The 13539-nt window shown below is 33.0% G+C and overlaps 1 protein-coding gene across 1 annotated transcript; it reads right to left on the bottom strand.

The window, feature by feature from the left end:
- Window positions 1-3231: 3231 nt before the first annotated feature.
- Window positions 3232-6765, bottom strand: LOC109793129 (sugar transport protein 12). Its single transcript, XM_020352598.3, has 4 exons — window positions 6237-6765; window positions 5639-5964; window positions 4725-5354; window positions 3232-4651 (listed from the first exon to the last, which is right to left on the bottom strand). The coding sequence occupies exons 1-4, from the start codon at window positions 6358-6360 to the stop codon at window positions 4193-4195; spliced, it is 1539 nt and encodes a 512-aa protein (XP_020208187.2). The 5' UTR covers window positions 6361-6765; the 3' UTR covers window positions 3232-4192.
- Between the last annotated feature and the right edge of the window lie 6774 nt (window positions 6766-13539).

The following is a 13539-nucleotide window of genomic DNA, read 5'->3' as shown; positions in this document are numbered from 1 at the left end:
GAACATGTGCATGCCCAAATCAACCCTAAATGCTTGCTAAATAAAACTTAAATGCATGTTGGAGCCTTGATTCACGGCTAAGCACATGGGTGCTGAAAATTTGAATTCAAACTTGCATTTGAATTCAAATTTGGGCACCAAATGTGGGATTTGAAGCTTGGCGCCAATTGGTGCATGATCCGTGCCTATTTAAGTGAATTCCTTCCAAGCTTGTATTCACTTTTTTCATTTGAGAAATCTGAATACACTTTTAGCTATTTTCTCTACAAAATTCACCGTGAAGCCTTGCTTAGTCTTGGGGAATTCTAGGCTTTATAGGAGAAACCGTGAGCATTCCTTTGCTCTCCTTAACCTTGAGTGCTTCCATCTTGATTTGGATTAATCCAAATCCAGTCACATTTCAATTTGGCTTCTCCGGAGTTGCAATTCAAGGACGAAGATTGTGTGAGGGGAAAAGCAAGGGAGGTTCATCAATCCACATCTTCTTCCTATCTCCATCACTTTAGGAATTCAAGAAAATGAAACTTACAAAGTTTTTGTTTTCAAAATCCTTATATACCTCTTGTCTTTCTGAGTCATACTTGACCTTAACTTAAACTATGATTCTACAACTTAACTATTAAGGATTCTCAACTCATAAAGTTATATTGAACAACCAAAAATACAACTAGCAACATATAACAACATAAAATTAGACAAAGCACATATATATATGAGAAACAACGATGTTACATATTTATTATCTAATTTAAATTCTTCTAACATAGTTTATTATTTAAACAGTCGTGAGGGACAATACCATTGTAAAAATAAATAAAATTGTAGTTGTAAATACATATGTATTATTACAAAAAGATGTAAATTGTGAGACTAACTAGAAGAGCTTCCACGATAGAGTTAATTAGAAATGAATCACTAAATTTTTATGACATACTTGCACTTTGTTGCTAAAGCTCTAGTTTGGATATTTAGAGTGGAAATTGAGTGTAGTAAATTTTTATGACATCATAAACAAAAAATTTAGAATTAAAAATATAAAAAAATTTGAGAGAAATTATATTATGTAATTATAGCTCTATGAAAAAAAGTGTAAAATAAATTTAAATCAATCTTATAAAAAAAATTAAGAATGTTTTATTATTTTAAAATATTACAAAAAAATTAGCATATATCATCTTGAAAACACAATTAAAACTTTCTTCAAAAGAGAACAATATACATGACAAATAAAAATCGTTGTCATGTTGATTAATGATAGACACATGCAACACAAAAACATTTTAATGCATATTTTATTATATATTATACATGAATACTAACTTTAAAATTTTAAATTATATTATTTATTTGCATGAAAATTACACATAAAATACTTACAGTCATATACTATTTTGTATTTGATTTATTTGATAATCATATTATTAGTATAAAATATTCACCAACATTATCAATGACTAATTTATATACAAGAATATATGTATACTAGATTTACATGTAATTGTAAATATATATATATATATATATATATATATATATATATATATATATATAACTAAATGAGGTCATAATTATAAATATAATATTTAGTATAATAATAAATTATAATATAAAACCTATTTTAGAATGTCCTTTTACTTTTTTTTTATTATATTGTTTGATTTATATTGTTAACTTTACTTTACAATAATTTTTTCATATAATATTTATTAAAAGAATGAATCGACTATAAATATAATTTTACCGTTATATTATATATAGTTACAAATTATAGATATATTTACTTTTAAATCAAGTCATACATAGGACTAAAGCATATAAATATGTATAGTTATAAATATATTTTATTTATAATAAATAAAAGCTAATTACTTTTTAAAAATATAATCTTACAATCTAGGTTAAAACCCTATTTTGGTCCCTTATAATCTTTTTTTGTTTCAATTTAGTCCCTAATTAATTTTTGGTCTCAATTTGGTCCCAAATTAATTAATTGGTTTCAATTTAATCCTAAATTAATTAATTGGTTTCAATGTGGGACTTTCCGTCCAAATTGCTTTAACGGTGTTAACTTTTGGCCACGTGGACGCCACGTAGATGCATACGTGGCATCCACGTGGACGAGAATTTTTTTGAAAATACCTGGACCCAGAACGGCCCGTTCTGAAACCGGAACGGGCCGTTCTGGGTGCACTTTTGGTGTGTTAATTTTGCATCCGGAACGGCCCGTTCCAAGTGCAAAATTAACACACGCAAAATGCACCAGAACGGCCCGTTCCAGTTTCAGAACGGGCCGTTCCGGTTTTATTTTATTTTATTTTTATATAAAATATTAATAATTTTATAACATATATATTATTAATTATATTTTAATTATGTTATTATATCCAATAAAATAAATATATTAATATTTTTATATATTTTATTTTATTATGTTTATCTTATTAATTTTTATCATTTTATTCCTTTAATCTTAAATAAGTTGCAAAAAATTATAAAGTGATATTCCTTTTATCTTATTAATTATTATATTTTTTAATAAAATTAATTAAAAATATTGGTTTAATTGCATTTTTTATCCCTCAAGTATTACAATTGTGCAGTTTTGTGATGTCCAAGATTTTAATTGCATAATTTTAGTCCTTAAAGAATTGCAATTGCGCGATTTTGGTCCTTCAATTTTTAATTGAACAATTTTAGTCCCTCAAATATCATAATAGTATGATTTTGTTTCTCCCATTAAAAATTAATAATTTTAACATATATATATATATATATAATGTTTTAAAATTAAATAATTATTTATCTATTCAAATTAACGTATATTATAATTTTCGATATTATATCAATAATATTATTAATATATTTATAGATAAACTAATAATTTGATAAATATAACTTGTTATATATTAATATACTTTTACAAAAATATAAGTATATTAATTAGAAATATATATCTGATCTTATATATTTATATTTTTGTAAAAGTATAATAATATATATTAAGTTATATTTATCAAATTATTAGTTTATTTATAAAAAGGGTAAAAATATTATTGATATTAATTTATCAGTAATATTAAAATACTAATAATATATAAATTTTATTTATTTAGTAATAGTAAATATATATCATTTGATACATTAAAAAAAAAAATATACGTTAATTTAAATAAACAAACAATTATATAGTTTTAAAACATTATATATATATATATTAAAATTTTAAAATTATTAAATTTTTAATGTGAAAGACTAAAATTTCACAATTATGATATTTGAGAGATTAAAATTGTTCAATTAAAAATTGTGAGAGTAAAATTACACAATTATAATCTTTTAAGGACTGAAATTACTCAATTAAAACTTTAGAGATCAAAATTGCATAATTATAATATCAAAAACACAATTAAGTAAAGAATATTTTATTCACAGTTCTGGAACGGGCCGTTCTGAAACCAGAACGGCCCGTTCTGATTTCAGAACGGCCCGTTTTGAAAGCAGAACGGCCCGTTCTGATTTCAGAACGACCCGTTCTGCTTCACTGGTGGTGTTTTAATTTTGCAACCAGAACGGCCCGTTCCGGTTTCAGAACGGGACGTTCTGGGTCCAGGTGTTTTCAAAAAAATTCTCATCCACGTGGATGCCACGTATGCATCTACGTGGCGTTCACGTTGCCAAAAGTTAACACCGTTAAAGCAATTTGGACGGAAAGTCCCACATTGGAACCAATTAATTAATTTAGGACTAAATTGAAAACAATTAATTAATTTGGGACCAAATTGAGACTAAAAATTAATGAGAGACTAAATTGAAACAAAAAAAGATTATAAGGGACCAAAATAGGGTTTTAACCTACAATCTATTATAATTCTAATTGTATAAAAATCATAATTAATCTCGTATTAATGTTTATGTGTTTAAAAGTAAATAAATTAAATTTTGTTCATATCAAATTTGATCTAAACATATCATGGTCACCCTTGTAACTAAAAAAATCCAAGACAAGTAAATTTAAGAATAAAAAAATAACATGTGCATATAATTAAGTTGAATTAATCTTTGGTTAAACTCTTTACAAAAAAAAAAACTTTACAAATGAGAGTTAGTTCCTTGTTGGATTTTTTATTTAGAACCTAAATTGAAAATTTAGGTCAAGACTGATAAATCTTATATTTTGGACACACTTGTCTAATCAACATTTACAATCTTCATTGCAATTTTGAATGCTTTTATTGGAATCCAAAAATTTGCTCCAGATGGGATGTTCCTGCCACACTATAGTCATTTCCTCAATTGGGATGCCCTTTGTTTCAGGCAATAATTTGTAGATAAATAAGGTCATGAGCACCACAAAACAACCGAAGAAGATGAACAAACCAAACTTCATGTGACAAAGCATTAAGGTGAAGAATTGGGCTACAAAAAAGGTGCTAATCATGTTGACACAAACAACAACACTTTGAGCTGCAGGTCTAACCTCAAGGGGGAAAATTTCACTAGGTACCAACCATCCAAGTGGACCCCAAGACCAAGCATAACCAGCAACATATACACAAATGACACCAACTACTACAACTGCATACCACTTTGGCAATGTTCCAGGGTTTCCACTAGTGCCAAATGTCACAGCAATTGCGATCGCCATAATAATCTATGATAAAATAAAAACATGTTAGAGACAATAACAAACAAAACCAATGATGCGAAACCTTAATATATTGTACCTGACAAATCAACATTTGAGCACCACCCTCAAGGAAAAGACTACGTCTTCCAAATTTATCTACAACAAGAATTGAAATCAAGGTTGAAATTGGTTTAAAGCTACCAATGATAACTGCAGACATAAGAGAAGCCGTGCTTCCAAAACCAATTGATCTGAATAGTATGGGAGCATAGAATGTGATGACATTTAGGCCAGTGAATTGTTGGAAGAAGGGAATGCATATGGCAAAAATGAGTTGAGGTCTATACTTTCGTTCCCTCAAGGTTTTCCATGGGTGTTTCACTTTTTTGGAGGCCTCACTAGCAACAAGTATATCATTGAACTCTGCATCAACATCAGTTGTGCCACGAATTTTCTGGAGTTCTTTCCTTGCTTCCTCGTGACATCCACGCTCAACAAGGGAGGCTGGTGAGTCAGGAAGAAAAAATGAGCCTACGACAAAAATGATAGCAGGGAGTGCTCCAAGCCCTAAGCTTAAGCGCCACCCTTGACCATGAAGTATGTTGGCAAAGTAGTAGTTGAAAAGATTGGCTATGAAGATGCCTATGGTGATTGACAATTGGAAGCACATGTTGAGAGCTCCTCTATAGTTATGAGGGGCCATCTCTGAGACATAGATTGGCACTGACTGTAAATACAAATATAAATTAGAATCAAATCAAATGTGCAAATTTTAGTTTAAGACTAGAAATTATTGGGTAGTTTGGACTACATGTGTTCATTACCTCAACCAATTTTTATGAGATGTGTACTCATTTTTAAAATTTTCAATTATAAAGTTGTTTGGATTGCTAAGTGTCACATGAAGATTATGGGAGACTATGATGGTCACAAACCACTTAATAATTATCATTCTATCCTATAGGACTTGAATCGTGATATAAGTTTAGAGAAAATAATTAATGTGATTACCTGATTGGCACATCCAATGCCAAAACCAAGCAACATTCTCCCAACAATAAGCATCCATAAGGTTGTAGCTAATCCATTAAGCAATGCACCTCCTACAAAGAATATTCCACCTGTAATCATAGTAGCTCGCCTCCCCATCAATCGAGTTATGCTAGATGCCCCTAGACCAGCCACAAGAGCAGTTAGGTACAAAGATGAAGTGAATAAAGTTAATATTTGACTATTGAATTTGCAATACTGGTTTGAAGAATGTTTCATGTTAGACTCCTGTTCATAGACAGATGGAAAGAATTGCTTCAAGAAAGAATCCATGGAGGTCACTCCACCTATGACACAAAATCCAATGTGACTTTGTTAGTTATATGAAAGATACCCCAAAAATTACCTTTTATTTTTTTCTAAAAGAAAAAAAAAATATCAATTTAGGAGGAATAATTTCATTAAATATCCAATATTAGAAATGACATCATGAAACAGATTGTGAATTCAAAAAGGCATTTTGCATGCAAATAAGGAGCAAAAAGGGAACTAAAATGTCATTAGCAACAAAACAAGAATGTTTAACATGTGTAAATACAATAACATCATATTAAATTACCTGAAACCCCATGGTCATAACCAAAAATTAAGCCACCAGTGGCTGCCATAACACATGTTAGAACCACCCTAAGGGTGAGCTTTCCTGGATACCTTGTAGGATCATCCATGTGTCCTGACACCATTGCTATATCTTTGTTTTTTATACGATAGTTATTTGAATTAATGATATCAACCAGCAAGAGAAGAAAGAAGATTTAAATAGGAAAAAAATGTACTCGTTTTCAAAAAATCATTTTCACAAGAAACTTAAAATAGATAATATTAGCCGTATATCTGTCTTTATTGTTATCTATTCATTGATTTGATTAGATATAGAAATAGACAGATAAGATACCAAACTTACAGAATAGTTGTACTTATAGGAAATACAATTATTATGTAGTGATAACTACAAAAGAGAAATATATTAAAAGATATCAAAGATTAATTATTATTTATCAGGATACTTTGATTCAAAGCTTTTTGAAACTTTGGTGGACCTTCTACAAAAAATGAATATTGTTAATCAAATAGCCAATGAAATTCAAGTTATAGGTGAATTGAGTTGTTTAAAAACCGTTTTGCTGATCAATTTAATGAGCATATAGAGGTTACGTGTATTGGTGAAAATAGGAATAACCGTAAAAATATTTCAACTTATGATAAAAATGAAATGTATAAAAATGAAAATGAGATATTTACATTAGTTCAACTACTAACATTGTGATATGTATTTAGTCTTCAAGTCACATTTAAAATTTTCTCCACTACATTTATTGTTATATATGGTAGAATAATTCTTTTGCAAGCAAGGATATCTTACCTTGATTAACCTATAACCCAAACGATTCCCTATCCTAAAAATAGGAGTGCTATCAAGACACATTTTAACACACTCTAACACATTTCTCTTAATATACTTTCTCTTATTGGATAGTTCACAAAGTTATAAGAGAAAGTTGTTAAATTGGGTGTAGGACCCACTAACTTTTTGTGTTTTTTAATAGTTGAATTAGAAAAAGTGTGTTCAAAAGAACTTGTTAAAGAACGTTTGCTAACATTCCTCTCTTATAAAACTAAAAGAATATCATGCCTTTATAACATAAAAGAAGAATGAAGTGAATCACTCTTACACCGAAGACAAACAGAAGTAGATCTCTTACATGAACCTAAATCATGTTAAATCAAGTATGACTGACTTTCTTAAACTTTTTTTTTTCTAATAAAAAATATTTTTTATGTGTTTGTTTAAATTGATTTTTAAGAAAAAAAATGTCCAATGTTCTTTCTAAAGCATCTTATATCTATTTCTTAAAATGCTACTTTGAAAAAATCAGTTATAATTTTTTAATTTTAAACAAATCGGGCTATATAATGGATCGTTAAAATCTAACATTCCTGAGTTAAAAAGAATATTTTACTGTGGTAAAAATATTACATCACCTGAATTTGCCTACTTAAAGCAATAAAAATCTTTGATTTCTAAGTAAGTATGGGGAGGGAATCACTTACTCAAAGAAAAAAAAAAACTTTTAATTTAACAATTATATCATTAAATCTAACATTCTTAGGTTAAAAGAAATGTATTACTACTTTAAAAATACTATGTCACCTTAATTTGTCTAGTTAAAACAATAAAAATTTTGATTTTCAAGTAAAATTTGTAAACATTTTTTAAACCATTTATGTCCAAACAAACAAATTTAATCATCATGGAAATCATGATTCCTGGATTTTATGATTTCTAAGAATTATGATTCCTGAACATAAAACACCCATTTAGAATAAACAAATCCCTATCCATCATGTTATGTATAATATTGAACATAACACAACTTGAGGTTTAAAAGAGTATATGATAGTTTTCAATTCATTTTTCTACAATTTAGAAGTTTTGGAACCACACATGTATGTTGGAACCCAAAAAATTCTGATCTTCCCCATAGATGGTTCAGACTTCATTGTGAAAATCTTATCGATTTAGGAATGTCCAAAGATTAGACTAATCTTTCACCAATGGTTTTTGAAAAAGGTTCTAAGGAGCCACCACCGATATTTTTCTCAAAACATTGGGAAAAAGAAAAAGGTTTTCGCTAGTTAATAATGGCCTTTATAACCAAAATCAAGTTTGGGGGTCGGTTGTGTGTGAGGAAGGTAATAGGCACCCTATAGTGCCTTGAATTGGTACCTTATGACGAGTTTAGCATAATAATAAACAATGTTAAATATTTACCCCCTTTTTATTATTCATTTACATACTTAATGTTTAGATGATTGCTAGTTATTTCAGGACAATAATATTATGAACAAAATAATTAAATAAGTAAGAAGAGAAAGGAAGTTGATAAGGATACCTCTAAAGCAAACTTTATGGAAGAAATCTCAAATGTTCGTACAAAGGCGCATTTTGGCAGTCTTTCCCTCGATAGAGACCTCACAAACACTCAAGAAAGTATAAAGAAAGAAAAAATGAGTGTTTTTGTCATGAATTAGTCAACTAAACCATGTGTTAGAGACTGAGCCCTAGGCAAACTTGTATAGGTAGCCAGAGGCATGGAATGGTCGTTCCCAAGCTTGGAACGACCATTCTGGCCCTTAAAATTGAACTAAAATGAGCTTTGGGAACAGGCCATTCCCAATTAGGGTTTTAGGCCAATTTTTCTATTGGGAATGGTCGTTCCAAGTTTCGAAACGATCGTTCCAAGCTCTAAATATTAGCTTTGAGTCTTTCGGGCCTCTTAGTACTGTCCTGGTCCATTTTGGTGCTTTATTACGCCCTTAAGGGTCACTCTTGTCGTCCTAGTGCCCTTTCATCTTTGTTAAAGGTAATCTAGACAAAATTGGGTGTCTACAGTTGCCCCTCTTTACTTGTCCCTTTGTTTGTAGTTGGGGCCCCCTTTTGAGGATTTATAAGGGATCGATTTTATTGTTAATTTTAGCTTCTGCTTTTTCTTGTGTAGAAGCTAGGTCTTTTTCTGTATTTTGCCTTTTTCTTTTATTCTATTTTGGCTTTTTCTTAAGGTGTAAAGTAGATAGAGACAATGATATGAGAAAAAAGAAATAGGATTTCATTACTTTGAAGATTTTAAGGAACAAAGATGAAATAGAAATACAAATAAAGAAACTAAAGTCCTAATCCTTAGTAGGGGATTGGCGAAATGGCACCACAACCACCCCATCATCTGCTTCTGCTATCAGTGTATCCTTGCCTCTAAGTTAGTGAACCGGTGGTCAATGCTCTGGCTCATCCGGTCGAGGCGAGTGTCAATGGCCAATTGCCACTACTCTAGTTGCTGGTAGAGACATTCTATACCTCCTCGTGGCTGTGGCGACTCTAGCTACTCCTCGGGTTGGGTGGGCTTGTCCTGGAATAGGTCGTCAAGGTCTTCCATGGTGAACTCCCAGACTAGGGCATAGCCATCTTGCGTGATCTCTATGATGCCCATTCTCCTCAAGGTAGGTGCATCTATGGATCGAGGGGGTGGCCCTACGTCGTCGTCATCCTAGGTGATCCCAAAGTGTTCTGCTAGGTGGGAGAGTAGTGATCCCACCATTACGAAAGAGAGTGTTGACCTGTCCACCAAAGCTATGAACATGTTGTAAGAAGAATGCCCCAGGGTTACACCGGATGCCATGCACCATGCAATAAAGGGGGAAGAGATCTTTTGGAGTCACTGATCTTGTGCTCTCAAAACGTCCATGTGTGGTGCCCATCATAAACTTATGGACCACTCGTAGTTCACCGATACCTCAAGTGAATTGGTTAGGAGGGCACCTGAATATGCTACTATTGTGAAGCGCTCCTCGGGTACGAAATTGGTGAACCGATTGAAGTCTTATAGGGTGATGGTTCAAAAGACCCCACCCATCTAAAAGGCCACCATAGGGACATCTACTCCGTAGGGGGACCTTGAGGAGTATTGTACCAAGGATGCCAAGAACTCTGTAGTGGAATCTTGGTATGCTCATTTGAAAGGGTCTGCTAGGAACTCCCAACCTATGCTTGCCAAAAGCTCTTGAACTTTATCCAGGAGTCCCACCTGCTCTAGGATGCCCAGATGTAACACCCTGGTGGGGACAAACTCGAAGGTCCCCAAATGTTTCTTCCTCCTATGGATGTCCTTGCTCATAACTATTAGAGCTATGGGAGGGGAATCAGGGCTACTAGGGGAGGAGCTTGGGCTCGCTTGCTGGCCCTCGTGACCTTCCTTGGCTCATTTTTGTGAGGGGTATAGAGGAAAAATGCGAGAAATATGCAAACAAAATAGAGAAAGGAAGCAAAAAAGTTAGAGATTTAGAGTGGATCAAAAAATGGGGGTGGAAACCCCCTTATATAGGCCCTAAAGGGACGCGAAATGGTCGTTTCAGCCAACGAGCTTGGGAACGACTATTTTGATTTTAAGAACGGACATTCTGGCCATTTTTTTTAATTATGACCCTTCTATATGCCCCCTATTTCATATGCGTCTAATGCATTTCATGCTCATGTTTTATTCCTAAAAATGCAATTTGATTTTAATTTCAGGAAACTTAAACTATGTGCATTTATTGTTGACGTAGATGGCTTGTTACTGGGATGTGTTCCTTTGAAGCCAAGGTTTGGTTACTCCTTGTTTGCACTAAATAGGTCCTAGTAGTCAAATATTTCCAAACCTTGTTTAGGGACGTCTCAGTCTTCCCCTTGTGAGTATTCACTATGCATTCTCTATGTATCCTTTGGTACTATCCTAATGCCATGTAGGTCAAGATAAAAGAAAAGAAAGGGTATTTTTGATTTTTCAAAAGGTTTGTTTAGAAGGATTTTTCATAAAGTTATTTTTAGAAGAATGGTTGACTGTAGTAGGCTGGTGTTTAGGTTAATAAATAAACGTATTTGTAATAGGGAAATTGTATTTGTGTTAGCCTTTTCCTTGAATGATAACTTGGGGGTTTGTGATTTTCTCCTAAGTCGACTTTCGGTTTTCAACTTGAGTTGTTGCTTTCATGTCCTAACTTTTGCCTAGGTTATTTTTAGCATGTTCCCTAGCGGACATTTCTTTGATCCTATTTTTTCTTAGGTCATCTTTTCGTGGATGTCCTAGCGGATCTTGACCTAATTTTTGCGTAGCTCCCCTATTTATGGGTTTCCTGTCAGGCTTTTATTTTTTACAACATTTGTGAAATGGTTATTATTTGAGAGAGAGGTGCCCTCTGTGCTTGATTTTATTATTCCAAGTCATGCTTGAGTTGTGATGGACCATGGGCCAAGGGCCCAATTACCATAGCTATGGCCAAGAGGATACAAGAGGGATTGGATAGCTTGAAGGTTATTGGGCTTTCTAAGCCCGAGGAAATCTTCATGTGGACCACTATATCTTGAAGAGAAGGCCTAGTTCATTTATACATAGTTTTCCTTGCATAGGTTCATTTTTGCCTTTGTATTTGTGAGGCACTTTATTTCCTTTTTATAGACTATTCTATTGTGTATTTAGGATAGGTTCTTCGGAGACTTCTGCTCCATTTGACCTTGTATTAAGGGTCACTCATTTTACATTTTTCAATAATAGAAGTGGGGTGACAATTAGTAAGGTATGAAGGTGTAACTAGTAAATGGACCAGAGTTGGGCCTAGGCCAATTTTTACATATTGGACTTGTTTTGCTCCATATTTTCCAAGGAATTGATTTAGCTAGGTCTCACCATCATTGGGTGAACCTAACTAAACCAATTCCAAATTATTTGGATTGGACAAATGTGGAAAACAAGCCCAAGGCCGCCTACTCCTCTCTTTGGCCGAATTTGCTTCTTACCTTTGGTACCTTTGGGAAGCTTGTGCTACAAGCTTCTAACTTAGCTTGCTTCCTAGGCTACTAAGTTATAAGCTTGCTCCAAAAGCCTCCCAAACCATGGTGGACGGTCAAGCTAATCCAACCATGGTTCTCTTGAACCATGGTTAAGCTTAGCTTGCTCCATAAGCTACCTTACTCTATATAAACCTATTTCTAACATTTGTAATCACTTTTGAGTTTATGAAATTAGAATTTTCTCTAAAATTCTCTCTCTCAAGAGTCCCAAAACCATAGAGAAAAGCTCTCTACCTAGGAACCTTCACAAAGGAGTTCCTCATTTGTGCCTTGGTTCAACCATTCTTCTTCCTCTTCAAAGAAGAAACTGAACCATCTCAAGTTGTTTCTCAAGCTTTGAAGCTTGGTTCCTTGCTTCTGCCATTGTTGAATTGATACCTCAAGAGAAGAAAGGACATTGAAGGTGGAGTTTGAAGGAGAATGACAATCACTTCTTCAAGAGTTCCATCAAGTTGTATGATTATTCCTTTATCATGTTTTCTAGATTTAGCGTATGTTAGGCTACTATCTGAGTGGCGTCCCTATTATAAATACACTTTGTTTATTGTGGGTTTTTTTATTATTAAGGCCTAGATTAAGTGTTTAAGAGAGAGAAAAGAAATGAAATAGAGATAATGTATGGCATTAAAAATAGTTTTTTTGAATTACACGTGCCCATTTAATGTAGCTTGAGGGCTCGAGCATACCTCGAGTTCATGATTCATACACAGGGAAATAGAAAGAGGGTGCCCTTGTCGCCACCCGCCGAAACGGACCTTGGCATTCGCGACGATGGTCGGACTCTTTTTAAAGGTTTGAAAAATGATGGATTGTTAGAACGACTTATTCTCAAACTGAGACCTCATCGAATTAACAATTTTATTGAATGAGTCACCAATCCATGTTAATCTCAAACGAGACCCTCCATGGATTAGTGGTTTTCGTAAATGAAGGGTTCTTGGAGTCGCCACCAATGTTTTACTCAAAACATTGGAAAAAGGGATAAGGTAATTGATTTCATAAATCAACCTCGGTCATTACAACCAGAGTCGGATAAGGGAGTCGGTTACGTGCGGGGAAGGTGTTAGCACCCCACAACGCCCCTTTCGGGTTCCCTATGACGGATTATTTCATAAATAACAGTGTAAAATTACTAAATTACCCCTATTTATTATAAACGGCTATGAATAAGATATCTACATGATGAATAAATTAAACATGCGATGCAACAATCAGAAAGCAGTAAAAGGAAGGATTTTGAAGAAGAAACCTTTGAAGCATGCTTTTATATATTCAAATGTTAGGAGGCTTTTTGGCGCTCCCTCCCACTACACGCTCGCTCGCTCCTTCCCTAAAAATTAATCTTTACTATGGAAATCAAAAAGATTTCCCTTCGACTAGTTCGAATTCTCAAGCTAAATGCTCAGAACTCAAGAACTTCGTCGGATCGGCTCTCGGAGAGAATTCTAGGGCAGAACACTGCTCAAAAACCCCAGAATAC

The sequence above is a fragment of the Cajanus cajan genome, chromosome 5 (genome assembly GCF_000230855.2).
Source record: "Cajanus cajan strain Asha chromosome 5, NIPB_CcT2T_4, whole genome shotgun sequence".
Taxonomy (NCBI): Eukaryota; Viridiplantae; Streptophyta; class Magnoliopsida; order Fabales; family Fabaceae; genus Cajanus; species Cajanus cajan.
The sequence above is the reverse complement of the archived record's forward strand: the minus strand, read 5'-3'. Positions and strand labels throughout refer to the sequence as shown.